The sequence below is a fragment of the Bombina bombina genome, chromosome 4 (assembly GCF_027579735.1).
Source record: "Bombina bombina isolate aBomBom1 chromosome 4, aBomBom1.pri, whole genome shotgun sequence".
Classification (NCBI taxonomy): Eukaryota; Metazoa; Chordata; class Amphibia; order Anura; family Bombinatoridae; genus Bombina; species Bombina bombina.
In genome coordinates, this window is record NC_069502.1 from 677,909,397 (window position 1) to 677,931,309 (window position 21,913).

At 39.0% G+C, this 21,913-nt stretch overlaps 1 protein-coding gene across 2 annotated transcripts in view; it reads left to right on the forward strand.

The window, feature by feature from the left end:
- The window catches only part of LOC128656710 (amine sulfotransferase), an 86,085-nt gene that overhangs the window by 38,051 nt on the left and 26,121 nt on the right, over positions 1-21,913 (forward strand). For both annotated transcript variants that reach the window (XM_053710813.1, XM_053710812.1), the window contains exon 6: positions 11,218-11,398. In XM_053710813.1, the coding sequence (XP_053566788.1) occupies positions 11,218-11,398 (181 nt within the window). The remainder of the gene's footprint in view (positions 1-11,217; positions 11,399-21,913) is intronic.

Consider the following 21,913-nt stretch of genomic DNA (forward strand, 5'->3'; position numbering starts at 1 on the left):
CCGCGCCGGAGGTCTTGAAGATGGAGCCGCTCGTCATCGGATGGAAGAAGATAGAAGATGCCGCTTGGATGCAGATGTCTACCGGTCCGGAACTCCTCTTCTTCCCGGATAGGATGAAGACTTCTGCCTGAAGATGGACTTCTTCAGCCGCCGCTTGGATCAAGACTTCAGCCGGAGGATGGACGTCTTCAGCCCCCGCTTAGGCTTGGATCAAGACTTCAGCCGGAGGATGGACGTCTTCAGCCCCCGCTTGGGCTTGGATCAAGACATCGGAGCCTGGACCGATCGGTGATACCTGGCGTGGTGAAGATAAGGTAGGAAGATCTTCAGGGGCTTAGTGTTAGGTTTATTTAAGGGGGGCTTGGGTTAGATTAGGGGTATGTGGGTGGTGGGTTGTAATGTTGGGGGGGGGTATTGTATGTTTTTTTTCCAGGCAAAAGAGCTGAATTCTTTGGGGCATGCCCCGCAAAAGGCCCTTTTAAGGGCTGGTAAGGTAAAAGAGCTTTTCTATTTTAATTTTAGAATAGGGTAGGGCATTTTTTTATTTTGGGGGGCTTTGTTATTGTATTAGGGGGCTTAGAGTAGGTGTAATTAGCTTAAAATTGTTGTAATATTTTTCTAATGTTTGTAAATATTTTTTTATTTTTTGTAACAGTTCTTTTTTTATTTTTTGTACTTTAGTTAGTTTATTTAATTGTATTTATTTGTAGGTATTGTATTTAATTAATTTATTGATAGTGTAGTGTTAGGTTTAATTGTAACTTAGGTTAGGATTTATTTTACAGGTAATTTTGTAATTATTTTAACTAGGTAACTATTAAATAGTTATTAATTATTTAATAGCTATTGTACCTGGTTAAAATAAATACAAAGTTGCCTGTAAAATAATTATAAATCTTAAATTAGCTACAATATAATTATAATTTATATTGTAGCTATATTAGGGTTTATTTTACAGGTAAGTATTTAGCTTTAAATAGGAATAATTTATTTAATAAGAGTTAATTTATTTCGTTAGATTTAAATTATATTTAACTTAGGGGGGTGTTAGGGTTAGACTTAGCTTTAGGGGTTAATACATTTATTAGAGTAGCGGCGAGGTCCGGTCGGCAGATTAGGGGTTAATAATTGTAGGTAGGTGGAGGCGACATTGGGGGCGGCAGATTAGGGGTTAATAAATATAATATAGGGGTCGGCGGTGTTAGGGGCAGCAGATTAGGAGTACATAGGGATAACGTAGGTTGCGGCGGTGTACGGAGCGGCAGATTAGGGGTTAAAAAAATTATGCAGGGGTCAGCGATAGCGGGGGCGGCAGATTAGGGGTTAATAAGTGTAAGGTTAGGGGTGTTTAGACTCGGGGTACATGTTAGGGTGTTAGGTGCAGACTTAGGAAGTGTTTCCCCATAGGAAACAATGGGGCTGCGTTAGGAGCTGAACGCTGCTTTTTTGCAGGTGTTAGGTTTTTTTTCAGCTCAAACTGCCCCATTGTTTCCTATGGGGGAATCATGCACAAGCACGTTTTTGAAGCTGGCCGCATCCGTAAGCACCGCTGGTATTGAGAGTTGCAGTGGCGGTAAATATGCCTGTACGCTCCCTTTTTGGAGCCTAACGCAGCCCTTCTGTGAACTCTAAATACCAGCGGTATTTAAAAGGTGCGGGGGAAAAAAAGCACGCGTAGCTAATGCACCCCTTTGGCCGCAGAACTCTAAATCTAGCCGCTAGTTTTTTGATTATTTTAACACAAGGATGTCACAATAAGGATATTAGATTTGTAAATTGCAATCTTTACGATTATACACTGTGACCGAAAACCGGAAGTGATGTATGGGAACTTCCGGTTTCGGATACCACTGTGGAACGCAATATGCGTTCCAATCTCGAAGTATTGGCGCACTTTTTTGGAGAGGCACCAAGGTTGGTGTGTTTTAATTTGTATGAACACTATAAATGAGTTGTATTTTGTCTATGCTGCATGCTGATGACCCCGAAAACGTTCCATTAAATTGGTTTTGAAGAAGTCCTGAGAGTGCATTCCCTTGTTTTATATATATATATATATATATATATATATATATATTTATATATATACTATATAAAATTATAATTTTTAACAGATGAAAAAATAACTAATAATAAGTACCAAAAAGACAGCTTTCACCGTTAGAAACCATAAGTGCCTTAAAAAGGCTTAAATTGTGCTTTCAATAAGTAATAAGCACCCCAGGTATATTGCAGTGAGATTTAAAGGGATATGAAACCCAATTTTTTTTTTCATGATTTAGAAAGAGCATGTAATTTTAAACAACTTTCAAAATTACTTCTATTGTCTAATTTGCTTTATTATTTTGAGATCCATTGCTGAAAAGCATATCTAGATAGGTTCAGTAGCTGCTGATTGGTGACTGCACATAGATGCCTTGTGTGATTGGCTGACCCATGTGCATTGCTATTTCTTCAACAAAGGATATCTAAAGAAAGAACCAAATTAGATAATAGAAGTAAATTGGAATGTTGTTTAAAATTGAATTCTTTGTCTGAATCAGGAATGAAAAAATTTGGGTTTAATGTCCCTTTAACAGATCTTTTATACTGATAACAAGTTCAAACAGGTGCCATTAATACAGGTAATGAGTGGAGGACAGAGGAGCCTCTTAAAGAAGAAGATACAGGTCTGTGAGAAACAGAAATCTTGCTTGTTTGTAGGTTACCAAATACTTATTTTCCACCATAATTTGAAAATAAATTATTTCCAAATCAGACAATGTGATTGTCTGGATTTGTTTCCACATTTGTTTCTCATAGTTGAGGTATACCTATGATGAAAATTACAGGCCTATCTCATCTTCTTAAGTGGGAGAACCAGCACAATTGGTGGCTGACTAAATACTTTTTTTGCCCCACTGTACATCACATCACTTGATGCTTAAGTTTTAAGCTTGTATGCATCTCTTCTATAGAGACCCCTTCATCTACCTCCTTATTCCAAGCATCTATAAGTTTAGACATAATCTTGCCCTTTTTGAGTCCAGCAGAGCTTTGTAGATCAGAGAGTAAGTGTACTTCCCTTTCTTGAACATAAGAATAGTTTTAGCCAAGCAATGGACTTCCCATACATTGAAGTGCTTTAGTAATAGATCTTTAATATAATGAGTAATTTGACAGTAGGCAAAATAGTAGTAGTAATAGTAGTAGTGAGAATCTGATATCTGAATCTTACATTGTAACTCTTCAAAATATATTATTTTTCTTTGTGATATATTTATTAAATCTCCTATTGTTTTTATGTGTGCTTTATTCCACACTTTAAAATAACCTAGGGTCATACCTGGTAAAAACCATGGGTTCCCCCTTATGGGTAGAAATAATGAATGGTTCTGCTGGGCCCCCATAATCTTATTAACTTTATGCCATGCCCTAAGTATACTCTCGTACATGATGTTATTTCTAATTACAGGTAGGGTATCATTCCATTTTTGATATAACAAAGAGGATACAACTATATCCTCTAGAATAGATTAATCCATTGACTCGACATAGAACTGCTCTGCACCTAGGAGCCAATCTACTGCTACCTTTGTTAGCGCTGCAAAATTATAATAATAAATATCTGGAATGCCTAATCCACCCTTTTCCCTCTTCATCTGCATTTTTTTTAAAACTAATTTGTGTGTGTGTGGGGGATGTTCCTTCCCACAAGAAGGAATTAAACATCTTATTAATTCTATCAATATCAGTTTTAGGAATCATAATCGGGATCATATTCATTGGGTATAGTAAAATTTCGGTAAAGATCATCATCTTAATTAAATGAGCTCTACCTGTTAATGAAATAGGTCATTCTTTCCAATGCTTAAAATCTTGTTTAATGTCTTCAAAAATCTGGCTAAAATTTATTTTGTACCATTCTTTTGGATTACTGGAAATGTTATTGTGATGAGAGTGGCAAGTGACGTCACCGGATGGGGGCGTGGTTTAGGGCCGTTATTGTCTATGTCGCAGTTACAAAGTTAGATGTGTTGTACAAGCTGTATACTTTTCTGCTCTGCAATAAAATAGTGTTGTACCTTCTATGCTGTGTCCTGCATCTCATGACATGGTGTCAGAAGTACTTGCCTGCGCTTCTGTTTCCTGATTAATGACGATGTCGAAGTTTACTCCACCTGAGCCTTTTGATTTCTCTCAGCCTGCAGCTTGGCCCACATGGCTTCAGCGGTTTAAACGCTTCAGGATTGCTTCCAAGCTGGACAAGGAGAGTGGTGAAGTACAGGTTAATTCTCTTTTATACTCTATGGGGAAAGATGTGGAGCCAGTGTTCAATGCTTTTACTTTCCAAGAAGGGGAAGAATTTGACTTTGAAATAGTTATGAACAAACTCAGTGCTCACTTTGTGCCCAAAAGAAATGTGATTCATGAGAGAGCTTGTTTTCACAAACGTGTTCAGCGTGTGGGAGAATCTGTGGAGTCATTTGTGCGCAGCCTGTATGAACTAGCTGAATTCTGTGAGTTTGGTCTTGCTAAAGAGGCAGAGACAGAATAGTCATAGGAATTGCAAATGCTGAAGTCTCACTGAAGCTACAGTTGGAGGCTGATTTAACATTGAATGGGGCTATTAGAATGGCCCCCCAGAGTGAACTGGTGAAAAAGCAAATTGCTGATGTGAGGTCTTAGAGTATTGTGGATGAAGTGCAACAGTTCAGGAGAGCTGCTAGTGAAAGGCACAGTGTGAGCGGTAAACCAAGGGCAACAGATAGGCACAGAAGCAGATGGGCGCAGCATGCTCGCTGCACACGGTGTAACCGTACCCATGATCAGAGTGTCGTATGCCCTGCTAAAGACAAAAGATGTAGAAAATGTAACCGAATGGGCAATTTTGAAGTGGCGTGTAAAACTGATAACATTAAGGAGATGCAGGTGGTTAGTGACCAGGAGGGTCAAGAAGTGTCCTTTGTAGGGTCTGTTGTTGAACGGTCAGGTTCAGATGAAGATTGACGGTTACTCTTACTGTAATGGGAGCCAAAGTTGCCTTTAAGATTGACACAAAAGCAGAAATCACTGTTATGTCCCTTGCAGCATTCATAAAACTGCCTCAACAGCCTCAGCTGGCGAAAGTTACAACAAAAGTTCATAGTCCTGGTGGCCGCATCGATTGTGCGGGGAAATTTCTTGCCAGCTGTGAGTACAAGTTGCGAGAACAAGTAGAGGAAATTCACCATGTGGGTACATGTGATTAGAGGTCAGTGTGTTAACAACCTATTGAGCAGAAAAGCAGCCTGTGGTTTGGGCCTGGTCGCCAGAGTGAATGAGATTTCAGAAGACATGTTTGGTGAATTGGGCCTACTGAATTGCAACCCAGTCTGAATATCACTTAAAGATGACGCAGTCCCATACAGCATTACCACTCCTCGTAGAATTCCCGCTCATGCCTCAAGTGGAGAATGAACTTCTGCGTATGAAGAATATGGGAGTTATTGAAGAGGTTTTTAAAGCAACTGACTGGTGTGCCCCCATTGTGCCTGTTGCGAAGAAAAACAGGAAGGTATGCATCTTCGTAGACTTGAAAAGGCTGAATGAGGCGGTAAAGAGAGAGAGATTTGTGCTTCCGACATTTGAAAACATAGCTCCGAAATTGGCTGGGGCGAAGTTCTTCTCTACACTGGATGTTTCCAGCAGCTTCTGGCAGATACCTCTAGATCCAAAGTGCTGCAAACTGATTACCTTCATTACACCGGTAGGTCGGTTTTGCTTCTGCAGACTCCCCTTTGGGATATCCTCTGCTCCTGAAATCTTTCAAAGAGAGATGAGTTCTCTCCTAAGGGACCACAAGGGCACGGCAGTCGTCATGGATGACATTTTTGTGTATGGGTCTACATTGGATGAACATGATCAGCGATTGAGCTGTGTGCTGCAGACCATTAGAGAGTCCGGGCTGAGAAATGCCATTTAAGAAAGGCTGAGTTATGTTACTTTGGGCATATTATCAATGGGGATGGCATCAAGCCGGACTCTGATAAAATCCTTGCTATTGAACAGATGAAAAGTCCTTCTGATGTACATGAGCTGAGACAAATATTGGGCCTTGTGAATTATGTGGGCAGGTTCCTTCCAGATTTATCCACAATACTACACCCTATCACAGAGTGGCTAAAGAAAGATGTTGCCTGGGTCTGGGGACCTTCACAGGAAGAATCTTTTGTGCAGGTCAAGTCCCTGCTGGAGTCTTCCCCAGTGTTGGGATTCTACGACCCTTCCAAAAAGACTGTGGTTAGTGCTGATGCAAGCAGTTATGAATTAGGGGCCACCCTCCTGCAGTTGAATGAGAACAAACTACAGCCCATTGCCTACTGTTCCCATACACTGATGGCTGCTGAGTCAAAATACGCCCAAATTGAGAAAGAGTGCCTGGCTGCAGTTTGGGCCTGTGAGTGCTTCCAGCGTTACCTAGTGGGTTTAGAGAAATTTAGTCTGGAGACTAACCATAAACCACTAGTCCCTCTAATCAACTCCTATGATATTGACAAAGCACCCCTAAGATGCCAGAGACTTCTGATGAGGCTGCACAGGTTCAACAATCAGGCAGTGCATGTGCCGGGAAAACAACTGGTAGTTGCAGATACACTTTCCAGGCTCCCGCTGGCTGTTGCTGAAGAATCATCAATGGAATCAGATGTGAAAGTGTTTGTAGATTCAATTCTGGCATCCAAATCCATTTCGTCAGGGAAGCTAGAGCAAATAAGAAAGGAGACATATTTAGATACTGACCTTCAAGAAGTTATTAAGTACATAAAAGAAGGTTGGCCCGAGATCCGGACAGCCTGGATTTCTTTAAGTTCTTACCAGTCAGAAAGGTCGCAGATCACAGAGCTGGATGGGTTGGTGCTGTTCCAGGACCGCATTGTTATTCCTGTTAGCATGCAGCAGGAGATGTTAAGCAGGATTCATGATGGCCACTTGTGCATTACAAAGTGCAGAGAAAGGGCAGCTATGGCAGTATGGTGGCCTAGGATCAGTTCTGACATCGCAAGCCATGTGTCAAAATGTGCCTTTTGCCAGGAACGCTGGCCTACTCAGAGAAGGGAGCCCTTGATTTCTACTCCGCTGCCTGCAGGCCCGTGGCAGAATATAGCTGCTGATTTGTGCTAACTGCATGGGAAAAAGTACCTAGTCATGATTGACTACTATTCTAGGTATTTGGAGATTGCACCCTTGAATTAGATCACAAGTCAAGCCGTTATCACTCATATCAAGAGCTTGTTCGCCTGGTGGGGCATACCAATGGAGTTAGTGAGTGATAATGGAATGCAGTTTGCTTCCACAGAGTTCAGTTCTTTCAGCAGTGAATATGATTTCATCCATTCTATGTTGAGTCCACATTACCCGCAGGCCAATGGAATGGCTGAAAGGGCAGTTCAAACAACAAAGTTCATTTTGAAGCATTCTGAGCTGTACCTAAGCCCTCTTGGTCTATAGGGCGACTCCCATTCAAGCCACAGGTTTTAGCCCAGCACAGCTGATGCTAGGACATCAGATTTGCACCACTTTACCCTCTGTGGGTGTCTTCCAGCCAACTAGTTCTGTTCCTCAGGACAAGGTCATTATGAGGGATGAAGAGGCTAAAAGGGGCTATTGTTTCTTCTACGACAGGAAACACTCTGTGAGGCCCTTGCAGGAGCTGAATGTGGGGCAAAGTGTCATAATTAAACTGGATGATGAGAAGAAATGGAAGACGCCTGCTACGGTAATTGGACACTCTCCAGAACCAAGGTCTTATGTAGTCCTTACTGATGGAGGGACAGTCACACGTCGAAATCAAAAACATCTTCAGCCAGTACCTGAGAGTTTAGGACTGGATGCCTCAGTACCACTGCCGGTGGGATCCCCTGTTTTAAGAGGGGTGCCTTCTCCTCAGCAAGATCACAGCTGGGATATTTCTTTGCTTCCAGCAGACTCTCAATCACCTTCTTCTGTATCAGAGGACAGTTCATGTAAAATGACATAAAGTGGAAGAGTGGTGAAACTTCCAGCCCGATATCGGGATTAGCACTATTTAGAGCAGTGACTGGAAGTATGGGCAGAATAATCCCATGGTCACTGTGGACTTGGGTAGTCTACCCCAATGTTCAAGTCAGGATTGTTTTTCATGTTGTTTATATATATATATATATATTCTCTTTAACTTGTTATTTGTTGTATACTAAAAAAAACTATTTCTGTATGCTTCTTGTATACCTTGTTATTTGATGTATTCAAAAAGAAAAATGTATGCTTTGTCCTTTGAAAAGGGTGAAGATGTGATGAGAGTGGGAAGTGACGTCACCGGATGGTGGCATGGTTTAGGGCCGTTATTGTCTATGTCGCAGTTACCAAGTTAGATGTGTTGTACATGCTGTATACTTCTATGCTCTGGAATAAAATAGCATTGTACCTTCTATGCTGTGTCCTGGCTGCATCCCATGACAGTTATCATTATTGATTACTCTGGATTCAAACTTCAATTTATATATTGCCCATAACCAGTTGCTCCCCAGCCAATTTAGCCAGACTCGATTTTGACCTACATCATTCTTTAAATTGACCTTTTCTGAGATTTTGATTCTGTGGATGTCACTCTAGATGCTGTTTTAGATAAGATGGAAAGGATATCTTTTAGGACAGACTGAGTTGCAGAAAATACTGTGTAATTGAGGCATTTACCATCCAACTGGCTTAACAGTGTGGATTGTTGATGCCCTAATGGTTTTATCCATGTTCTAGCTGTCAGAGAGCTGCATGGCAAGAGATTGGTCAGATATAAAATGTTATGTTCAATGTTTTGAGTTTGAAGGTATCATGCCTACTTTTGGTATTAAGGTGTAAGAATGCAGTCTTCTGGTAAAAACACTCTTTCTTCTATAGGCAACAAGTTATCTAAATAATGGAGAACAATGATGCCCTTCTTCTGAAAATAAGTAATTAGCAGCACTAATACCATGTCAAATGTTCTTGCCATATGTAGATATTTTATATTCCTACTGTAAACTTCACGTATTAAACATAATTGTTCACCACCACAACATAAACATATGTGTCCTAGAGAGATTTATATAAATGAGATATCCATTTAGAGAGCTCAGTTTAATGACAACAAATATTCCAGAAGCTGAATATAGAAGTATTGTCTAATCTTTTACAGTTGGAAGTTCTTAATCACATTTGACCTCAAGAGCTGGTCTATGTAACATAGTTCTTAATATGTACTTTTTTTTGGATCTGCTGGGAGTGGTAAATCTTCATAGCATAACATTTAAGTTGACCTCTTTAATTGGTATCTCAAATGCTCCCTCTTGTAAAAAGCCTTCCTTAGATTTTGCTCTATAATCTTTTACATAACATCACTAAAAAAACAGACATCCAGATTACGAGTTTTGCATTATGAGTGGCTCGCTAATAATTTGCAAGTTATTTCCACCGCTCACCTTTAATAGTGCTGCAAATATAATCCTATCAGCCAATCGGAATTCGAGGGACGCCATCTTGGATGACGTCATTTAAAGGAACCGTCATTCGTCGAGTAGTCGTCGTGCTGGAAGGATGCTCCTTGCCGAATGCCTTCAAGATGGAGTCGCTCCTCATCGGACGGAAGAAGATAGAAGATGCCGCTTGGATGAAGCCTTCTGCCGGTCCGGATGTCCTCTTCTGCCCGGATAGGATGAAGCCTTCTGCCGGTCTGGATGTCCTCTTCTGTCCCATCGGATGAAGACTTCTGCCCGGATCGGATGACCACTTGTGCCCGGCTGGGTGAAGATGGCTCAAGGTAGGGTGATCTTCAATGGGGTAGTGTTAGGTTTTTTTTAAGAGAGGATTGGGTGGGTTTTAGAGTAGGGGTGTGTGGGTGGTGGGTTGTAATGTTGGGGGGTATTGTAATTTTTTTTTACAGGTAAAAGAGCTGATTACTTTGGGGAAGTGCCCCGCAAAAGGCCCTTTTAAGGGCTATTTGTAATTTAGTATAGGGTAGGGCATTTTATTATTTTGGGGGGCTTTTTTATTTTATTAGGGGGCTTAGATTAGGTGCAATTAGTTTAAACTTCTTGTAAAAAAAAATTCTGTAATTTAGTGGGGTTTTTTTTGTACTTTAGTTTATTTTAGTTAATTGTATTTAATTTTAGCTAATTGTAGTTAATTTATTTAATTAATTGAATGATAGTGTAGTGTTAGGTGTAATTGTAACTTAGGTTAGGTTTTATTTTACAGGTATATTTGTAATTATTTTAACTAGATAGCTATTAAATAGTTATTACCTATTTAATAGCTATTGTACCTAGTTAAAATAAATACAAAGTTGCCTGTAAAATAAAAATAAATCCTAAAATAGCTACAATGTAATTATTAATTCAATTGTAGCTATCTTAGGGTTTATTTTATAAGTAAGTATTTAGTTTTAAATAGGAATACTTTAGTTAATAATAGTAATATTATTTAGATTTATTTAAATAATAATTAAGTTAGGGGGGTTTTAGGGTTAGACTTAGGTTTAGGGGTTAATAACTTTATTATAGTGGCGGCGACGTTGGCGGCGGCAGATTAGGGGTTAATAGATTTAATAGGCTTTGTGGGCTATGGCGGTTTAGGGGTTAATAATAGAATAGGTTTATTGCGGTGTGGGTTATGGCGGTTTAGGGGTTAATACACTTTATTAGTTATTGCGGTGGGGGATTGCGGTTGACAGGTAGATAGACATTGCGCATGCGTTAGGTTTTAGTTTTTTTTTTGCAGGCATTTTAGGGAGTTACGATGCTCCCATACTCAGCACAAGGCCTGCTACGGCTGCTTTTTATGGTGAGGTGAAAATGGAGTAAGATTTCTCCATTTTAGCCACGTAAGGCCTTGCGCTGGATATTGGATACCGACTTACGACGTGGTCCCATGTTAGCCTATGGGAGTAAAATTTGCGAGCGACGGGTGAAATATACGCCCGTAACTTGTATGCTACGCCGTATATGTAATACAGAAAACGTGCAAAAACCGGCGTCGCCGGCTTTTGCGGGCGATGCTGCATATCGGATCGGGCCCCAGATATAAATAATGCAATTTAATACAGTTTTAGACCTTGTTTTGTATTAATGTATACATTTGCAAGTTATATTTTTAAATATTTTACAACATTTAACTGATAAATATATATTTTCATAACTTTATAGAGAAGTGACTTATGAAAGGTTAAATGTTTTTCTGTGTTTTAAGGATCTACGATCTGCTGTGCTGAAAATCTGCAAATTTGTGGAGATAGAACTTGATGAGGAAGCAGTGAATATTGTAGTGGAAAAAGCAACATTCAGAAACATGAAACGTGACCCACTTGCTAATTATACATTTCTAGCAGATGATCTCTTAGACCACACCAAAGGCGATTTTGTTCGCAAAGGTACGTTTATTAATTCACATGTGATTTTAATTTTACAAGCCACATCATTGCAGGCGAATTTGACAACATTTAAAAGAGAAACATGTAATTGTAGAGGGGGGCCTACATTGTAAATTAATTGTCAAAATAGTAATCACATCAGTCATTGCTTAAGAAAGCCAGGTAGCCATTATTTGTTTATTGCTATGGCTGCAAAGGTTAAACACATAGTGAAAATGCCATTTGTTTGAACATTTTTCTTTCTCAGATAGAGCATGAGATTTTAAACAACTTTCCAATTTACTTCTATTATCAATTTTTCTTTGTTCCCTTGGTATCTTTTGACGAAAAGCAGGGATGCAAGCTTAGGAACACTATATGGCAGCAGTTTTGCAAGAATGTTATCCATTTGCAAGACCACTAGATGGCAGCACTATTTCCTGTCAGGTAGTGAACCAGATGCCTACCTAGGTATCTGTTCAACACAGAATATCATGGGAACTAAGCAAATTTGATAATACAAGTAAATTGGAAACCTTTTTTTTAATTTATGCTCTGTCTGAACCACAAAAGAACTCATGTGAGAGTACTACTGTGAGTATATTGCAAGCATGTGTGTATAACAAGTTTAAAGTAAAGCTTTTCCACTCAAACTTACCAGAGCTAAAAGTAGACTATAAACCTCATAGTAAAGTTACCAGAAACTGACCAGTTACACCTTATTCAAATTCAAATAACTAATACAATGACCATTAGACATGAATATCCCTTACAATACAAGTGTATACATCAATACCATTTTACAGTATGGAAGGACAATAGCAATTTGCATGAGTGAAATGCAAAACAATAGCACAACTTGTAAATGAATTAGTCATAGATTTGAGCTGGGGCATTATAGCATTACAGTACATGTATCTATGACGAGTAATTTCTATGTGTTATGCTGTAAAAATCTTCATTATACCTTTTTTACCGGAAAAAATTGAATAGTTTTTTATGTTTTTGGTTTAGAAACAAGATTAATAGTACCAGATATTATTATCTCACACAAAACAATAGCACCGGCTTATCCTGGTCATGTGGTCATGAACCTGCATTTATGTAATCTCACTCTACGAAGCAGGATAACATAATCACGGTTGGTACAGTAAGATGGCACAAACACAGTTGGTACAGTAAGATTGCACAATCACGGTTGGTACAGTAAGATGGCACAAACACAGTTGGTACAGTAAGATTGCACAAACATGGTTGGTACAGTAAGAGTGCACAAACACGGTTGGTACAGTGAGATTGCATAAACACAGTTGGTACAGTGAGATTGCACAAACATGGTTGGTACAGTAAGAGTGCACAAACATGGTTGGAACAGTGAGATTGCATAAACACAGTTGGTACAGTGAGATTGCACAAACATGGTTGGTACAGTAAGAGTGCACAAACACGGTTGGAACAGTAAGATTGCATAAACACAGTTGGTACAGTGAGATTGCACAAACATGGTTGGTACAGTAAGAGTGCACAAACACGGTTGGTACAGTAAAATTGTATAAACACGGTTGGTACAATAAAATTGTATAAACATGGTTGGTATAATAAGATTGTATAAACACGGTTGGTATAGTAAGATTGTATAAACACGGTTGGTATAGAAAGATTGCACAAACACTGTTGGTACAGTAAGATTACATAAACATAATTAGTACAGTGAGATTGCACAAACACGGTTGGTACAGTGAGATTGTATAAACACAGTTGGTACAGTGAGAGTGCACAGACATGGTTAGTACAGTGAGAGTGCACAAACATGGTTGGTACAGTGAGATTGCATAAACATGGTTGGTACAGTGAGATTGCACAAACATGGTTGGTACAGTGAGATTGCACAAACACGGTTGGTACAGTGAGATTGCACAAACACGGTTGGTACAGTGAGATTACATAAACACAGTTAGTACAGTGAGATTGCACAACCATGGTTGGTACAGTAAGATTGCATAAACATGGTTGGTACAGTAAGATTGCACAAACATAGTTGGTACAATAAGATTGTATAAACACGGTTGGTACAGTAAGATTGCACAAACACGGTTGGTACAGTAAGATTGCACAAACATAGTTGGTACAGTAAGATGGCACAAACACAGTTGGTACAGTAAGATTGCACAAACACGGTTGGTACAGTAAGATTGCACAAGCATTGTTGGTACAGTAAGATTGTATAAACACAGTTGGTACAGTAAGATTGCACAAACACGTTTGGTACAGTAAGATTGCACAAACACGGTTGGTACAGTAAGATTGCACAAACATAGTTGGTACAGTAAGATTGTATAAACACTGTTGGTACAGTAAGATTGCACAAACACGGTGTGTACAGTCAGATTGCATAAACACGGTTGGTACAGTGAGATTGCACAAACATGGTTGGTACAGTAAGATTGCACAAACATGGTTGGTACAGTGAGATTGCATAAACACGGTTGGTACAGTGAGATTGCACAAACATGGTTGGTACAGTGAGATTGCATAAACACGGTTGGTACAGTGAGATTGCACAAACACGGTTGGTACAGTGAGATTGCATAAACACGGTTGGAACAGTAAGATTGCACAAACACGGTTGGTACAGTGAGATTGCATAAACACGGTTGGTACAGTGAGATTGCACAAACACGGTTGGTACAGTAAGATTGCATAAACACAATTAGTACAGTGAGATTGCACAAACACGGTTGGTACAGTGAGATTGTATAAACACGGTTGGTACAGTGAGATTGCACAAACACGGTTGGTACAGTAAGATTGCATAAACACAATTAGTACAGTAAGATTGCACAAACACGGTTGGTACAGTGAGATTGCACAAACATGGTTTGTACAGTAAGATTACACAAACACGGTTGGTACAGTGAGATTGCACAAACAGAGTTGGTGCAGTAAGATTGCACAAACATGGTTGGTACAGTAAGATTACACAAACAGAGTTGGTGCAGTAAGATTGCACAAACACAGTTGGTACAGTAAGATTGCACAAATACTGTTGGTACAGTGAGATTGCACAAACATGGTTGGTGCAGTAAGATTGCACAAACATGGTTGGTGTAGTAAGATTGCACAAACACGGTTGGTACAGTAAGATTGCACAAACACGGTTGGTACAGTAAGATTGCACAAACACGGTTGGTACAGTAAGATTGCATAAACACGGTTGGTACAGTGAGATTGCACAAACATGGTTGGTACAGTAAGATTGCACAAACATGGTTGGTACAGTGAGATTGCATAAACACGGTTGGCACAGTGAGATTGCACAAACATGGTTGGTACAGTGAGATTGCATAAACACGGTTGGTACAGTGAGATTGCACAAACACGGTTGGTACAGTGAGATTGCATAAACACGGTTGGTACAGTGAGATTGCATAAACACGGTTGGTACAGTGAGATTGCACAAACACGGTTGGTACAGTAAGATTGCATAAACACAATTAGTACAGTGAGATTGCACAAACACGGTTGGTACAGTGAGATTGTATAAACACGGTTGGTACAGTGAGATTGCACTAACACGGTTGGTACAGTAAGATTGCATAAACACAATTAGTACAGTGAGATTGCACAAACACGGTTGGTACAGAGAGATTGTATAAACACAGTTGGTACAGTGAGAGTGCACAGACATTGTTGGTACAGTGAAAGTGCACAAACATGGTTGGTACAGTGAGATTGCACAAACATGGTTGATACAGTGAGATTGCACAAACACGGTTGGTACAGTGAGATTGCACAAACACGGTTGGTACAGTGAGATTGCACAAACACGGTTGGTACAGTGAGATTGCATAAACACAGTTGGTACAGTAAGATTGCATAAACACAGTTGGTACAGTGAGATTCCACAAACATGGTTGGTACAGTAAGATTGCACAAACATAGTTGGTACAATAAGATTGTATAAACACGGTTGGTAGAGTAAGATTGCACAAACACGGTTGGTACATTAAGATTGCACAAGCATAGTTGGTACAGTAAGATTGTATAAACACGGTTGGTATAGTAAGATTGCACAAACACGGTTGGTACAGTGAGATTGCATAAACACGGTTGGTACAGTGAGATTGCACAAACATGGTTGGTACAGTAAGATTGCACAAACATGGTTGGTACAGTGAGATTGCATAAACACGGTTGGCACAGTGAGATTGCACAAACATGGTTGGTACAGTGAGATTGCATAAACACGGTTGGTACAGTGAGATTGCACAAACACGGTTGGTACAGTGAGATTGCATAAACACGGTTGGTACAGTAAGATTGCACAAGCACGGTTGGTACAGTGAGATTGCATAAACACGGTTGGTACAGTGAGATTGCACAAACACGGTTGGTACAGTAAGATTGCATAAACACAATTAGTACAGTGAGATTGCACAAACACGGTTGGTACAGTGAGATTGTATAAACACGGTTGGTACAGTGAGATTGCACTAACACGGTTGGTACAGTAAGATTGCATAAACACAATTAGTACAGTGAGATTGCACAAACACGGTTGGTACAGAGAGATTGTATAAACACAGTTGGTACAGTGAGAGTGCACAGACATTGTTGGTACAGTGAAAGTGCACAAACATGGTTGGTACAGTGAGATTGCACAAACATGGTTGATACAGTGAGATTGCACAAACACGGTTGGTACAGTGAGATTGCACAAACACGGTTGGTACAGTGAGATTGCACAAACACGGTTGGTACAGTGAGATTGCATAAACACAGTTGGTACAGTAAGATTGCATAAACACAGTTGGTACAGTGAGATTCCACAAACATGGTTGGTACAGTAAGATTGCACAAACATAGTTGGTACAATAAGATTGTATAAACACGGTTGGTAGAGTAAGATTGCACAAACACGGTTGGTACATTAAGATTGCACAAGCATAGTTGGTACAGTAAGATTGTATAAACACGGTTGGTATAGTAAGATTGCACAAACACGGTTGGTACAGTGAGATTGCATAAACACGGTTGGTACAGTGAGATTGCACAAACATGGTTGGTACAGTAAGATTGCACAAACATGGTTGGTACAGTAAGATTGCACAAACACGGTTGGTACAGTGAGATTGCACAAACATGGTTGGTACAGTGAGATTGCATAAACATGGTTGGTACAGTAAGATTGCACAAACACGGTTGGTACAGGGAGATTGCATAAACACGGTTGGTACAGTGAGATTGCACAAACATGGTTGGTACAGAAAGATTGCACAAACACGGTTGGTACAGTGAGATTGCACAAACATGGTTGATACAATAAGATTTCACAAACATAGTTTTCACTGTAAGATTGTAAAAACACGGTTGGTACAGTATTATTGCACAAACACGGTTGGTACAGTAAGATTGCACAAACATATGGCTAGATTACGAGTTTTGTCGGTAATGGTGTATTACGGGTTTTTACAAACCCGGCGTTACCCGGAGAAAAGTGAGCGGGGAGCAAAATTTTGCTCCACATCTCACCTCAATACCAGTGCTGCTTACGTTAGCGATGAGCTGGTAAAACTCGCTCGTGCATGATTTCCCCATAGGAATCAATGGGGGAGAGCCGGCTGAAAAAAACCTAACACCTGCAAAAAAGCAGCATTAAGCTCCTAACGCAGCCCCATTGATTCCTATGGGGAAATACATTTATGTCTACACCTAACACCCTAACATGAACCCCGAGTCTAAACACCCCTAATCTTACACTTATTAACCCCTAATTTGACGTGTCCAACATCGCCGACACCTGCATTATATTATTAACCCCTAATCTGCCACTCCGGACACCGCCGCCACCTACATTATACTTATGAACCCCTAATCTGCTGCCCCCAACATCACCGACACCTACATTATATTTATTAACCCCTAATCTGCCGCCCCCAACGTCGCCGCCACTTTATTAAAGTTATTAACCCCTAAACCTAGGTCTAACCCTAACCCCTCCTAACTTAAATATAATTTAAATAAATCTAAATAAAATATCTACAATTAACTAAATTATTCCTATTTAAAACTAAATACCTATAAAATAAACCCTAAGCTAGCTACAATATAACTAATAGTTACATTGTATCTAGCTTAGGATTTATTTTTATTTTACAGGCAACTTTGTATTTATTTTAACTAGGTAGAATAGTTATTAAATAGTTATTAACTATTTAATAGCTACCTAGTTAAAAATAAAGACAAATTTACCTGTAAAATAAAACCTAACCTAAGTTAGAAATACACCTAACACTACACTATAATTAACTACAATTAAATACAATTAAATAAAATGATCTAAAGTACGGAAAAAAACAAACACTAAATTACAGAAAATAATAAAATAATTACAAGCTTTTTAAACTAATTACACCTAATCTAATCCCAGTAATAAAATAAAAAAGCCCCCCAAAATAATAAAAAGCCCTACCCTATACTAAATTACAAAGAGAACTTAAAAGGGCCTTTTGCGGGGCATTGCCCGAAAGTAATCGGCTCTTTTACCTGTAAAAAAAAAGTACAATACCCCCCCAACATTAAAACCCACCACCCACACACCCAGCCCTACTCTAAAACCCACCCAATCCCCCCTTAATAAAACCTAACACTAACCCCTTGAAGATCACCCTACCTTGAGAAGTCTGACTCTTCACCCAACCGGGCCGATGTCCTCAACGAAGCCAGGCGAAGTGGTCCTCCAGACGGGCAGAAGTCTTCATCCAATCCGGGAAGAAGAGGTCCTCCAGACGGGCAGAAGTCTTCATCCAGACAGCATCTTCTATCTTCATCCATCCGGCACGGAGCGGGTCCATCTTCAAGACATCTGACGCAGAGCATCCTCTTCTTTCGACGTCTTCTTACTAAATGATGGTTCCTTTAAGTGACATCATCCAAGATGGCGTCCCTTCAATTCCAATTGGCTGATATAATTCTATCAGCCAATTGGAATTAAGGTAGAAAAAATCTTATTGGCTGATGCTATTGGCAAACAGCCAATAGAATGTAAGCTCAATCCTATTGGCTGATTGCATCAGCCAATAGGATTTTTTAGATAATTTTATTTAATTGTATTTTTTTTTGTTTTGAGTTTTAAAATTTTTATTAAGGGAAAAGCAAAATACAAAAAGAAAAGATAACAATATTACAAAAGTAAACAATTTAGCAAAGAAGCAACACAGATTACAATATTTTCCATGTGTTACAGGATGGTGATATAAACAGAACAAAACATTTTTTTTTTCCCAATGATCAGAAAGGCATCCCTCTGTTTATGGTAAGTAGTTAACTGTCGACCACTAAGGCTATTTGCCTTTTAGTTCCCCATGTTATGGCACATTATCTTATTTAATTAGAACCTAGCCACCAAATACACAGGATCTCAAAGGTTGTCAATACGTAACTTATCATTCTGTCTAGCTTAAAGTATGTTCATTGTGCTTTATACCATTGCAATATTCTTCCCATATGAAATTTATGTTTAAAAAATCATCCAGCCTTCTTGTTATAGCATAGTGAGATTTTTCCATAGCCAAAGTATGAGTGACTAAAGAGTGCCATTCTGAGATGGAGGGAATTTCTGATGTTTTCCATTTCCTAGGAATCAGTCTCCTCGCACAATTAAGCATATAAATTAGAAGTCTTTGTCTTAGCTTACATTTAATTTTAGGAATATTGTTGAATAGAAATATGGTGGGGTCAAAGGGAATTACAATGTTAATGACTTGTTCTATCGTTAACTGTATGTCTTTCCAAAAGAGGCTAATGTCTGGACACGTCCACCATATGTGTTTGTAGTCTCCTACTCCTCCGTATGCCCTCCAACATTTATTATCTCTAAGATTATACATCGCTGCTAGTTTAGTTGGAGTGTAGTACCATCTGTACAATAGTTTCAAATTTGATTCTAGTTGTGCAATCGATGAGGTATGTGTGCTCAAATTGTTAAAAATTTTTGCCCAATGGTCTGTGGTTAAAGTGATTTGGAAATCGTCTGCCCATTTGGTAGTATAAGAAGGAGTATTTCTGGAATGGTAATCCATTAATAGTTTATATATCAAAGAGAGTGAGCCTTTGGAATATGAGTCCGCTTTGCATAGAGATTCAAAGGGGGTAAGAGGTCTATGGAAATGTGTATGTCTGATATGAGTAGTAAGGTAATGATTTATTTGAAAGTATCTGAACCATGGATTAAAAAACTTCCAAATTTTTCTTGCAAGTCATCTTTAGGTTTAAGGGATTTATTATCCATGGCTAAGCAGCATGGCACAGCATCTAGCAGGGATATATCCCGTACATAGCGGGTGGAAGACGGTATTAGTGTTTCTGGGTTATAATTCAATGGCGTTAGTGGGGACGGAATAACATAATTTATGTAAGAACTTACCTGATAAATTCATTTCTTTCATATTAGCAAGAGTCCATGAGCTAGTGACGTATGGGATATACATTCCTACCAGGAGGGGCAAAGTTTCCCAAACCTTAAAATGCCTATAAATACACCCCTCACCACACCCACAATTCAGTTTAACGAATAGCCAAGAAGTGGGGTGATAAGGAAAAAAGTGCGAAAGCATATAAAATAAGGAATTGGAATAATTGTGCTTTATATAAAAAAATCAAAACCACCACAAAAAAGGGCGGGCCTCATGGACTCTTGCTAATATGAAAGAAATGAATTTATCAGGTAAGTTCTTACATAAATTATGTTTTCTTTCATGTAATTAGCAAGAGTCCATGAGCTAGTGACGTATGGGATAATGATTACCCAAGATGTGGATCTTTCCACACAAGAGTCACTAGAGAGGGAGGGATAAAATAAAGACAGCCAATTCCTGCTGAAAATAATCCACACCCAGAATAAAATTTTAATGAAAAAACATAAGCAGAAGATTCAAACTGAAACCACTACCTGAAGTACGTTTCTACCAAAAACTGCTTCAGAAGAAGAAAACACATCAAATGGTAGAATTTAGTAAAAGTATGCAAAGAGGACCAAGTTGCTGTTTTGCAAATCTGATCAACCGAAGCTTCATTCTTAAACGCCCAGGAAGTAGAAACTGACCTAGTAGAATGAGCTGTAATCCTTTGAGGCGGAGTGTTACCCGACTCAACATAGGCATGATGAATTAAAGATTTCAACCAAGATGCCAAAGAAATGGCAGAAGCTTTCTGGTCTTTTCTAGAACCGGAAAAGATGACAAATAGACTAGAAGTCTTTCGGAAAGACTTAGTAGCTTCAACATAATATTACAAAGCTCTAACAGCATCCAAAGAATGCAATGATTTCTCCTTAGAATTCATAGGATTAGGACATAATGAAGGAACCACAATTTCTCTACTAATGTTGTTAGAATTCACAACCTTAGGTAAAAAATTCAAAAGAAGTTCGCAGCACCGCCTTATCCTGATGCAAAATCAGAAAAGGAGACTCACAAAAAAGAGTAGAACCATTATCAGTATCAGAATGATGATGTTCATTTAAAAATTCATCTGAAAAAAGAGAAGTTTTAAAAGACTTTTATGTAAACTAGAAGGAGAAATAACAGACATAGCCTTCTTAATGGATTTAAAAAATAAAATCTCTTATGTTTATCAGGAACACTCTGAAAATTAGATGTTGGCGGAACAGCAACAGGTAATGTAACAGTACTAAAGGAAATTTTATCTGCATTAATAAGTTTGTCATGACATGCAATACAAACAACAGCTGGAGAAACAGATACCAAAAATTAAAGCAGATACACTTAGCTTGGTAGCTCCAGCACTAGACAGCGATTTTCCTGTAGTATCTTCTGACTCAGATGCAACGTGAGACATCTTGCAATATGTAAGAGAAAAAACAACATATAAAGCAAAATTGATCAAATTCCTTAAATGACAGTTTCAGGAATGGGAAAAAATGCCAAAGAACAAGCTTCTAGCAACCAGAAGCAATGAAAAAATAAGACTTAAATAATGTGGAGACAAAAGCGACGCCCTTATTTTTTAGCGCCAAATAAGACGCCCACATTATTTGGCGCCTAAATGCTTTTGGCGCCAAAAATGACGCCACATCCGGAATGCCGACATCTTTGGCGCAAAATAACGTCAAAAAATGACGCAACTTCCGGCGACACGTATGACGCCGGAAACGGAAAATAATTTTTGCGCCAAAAAAGTCCGCGCCAAGAATGACGCAATAAAATGAAGCATTTTCAGCCCCCGCGAGCCTAACAGCCCACAGGGAAAAAAGAGTCAAATTTTTGAAGGTAAGAAAAAATGATTAATTCAAATGCATTATCCCAAATATGAAACTGACTGTCTGAAAAATAAGGAAAGTTGAACATTCTGAGTCAAGGCAAATAAATGTTTGAATACATATATTTAGAACTTTATAAACAAAGTGCCCAACCATAGCTTAGAGTGTCACAGAAAATAAGATTTACTTACCCCAGGACACTCATCTACATGTTTGTAGAAAGCCAAACCAGTACTGAAACGAGAATCAGCAGAGGT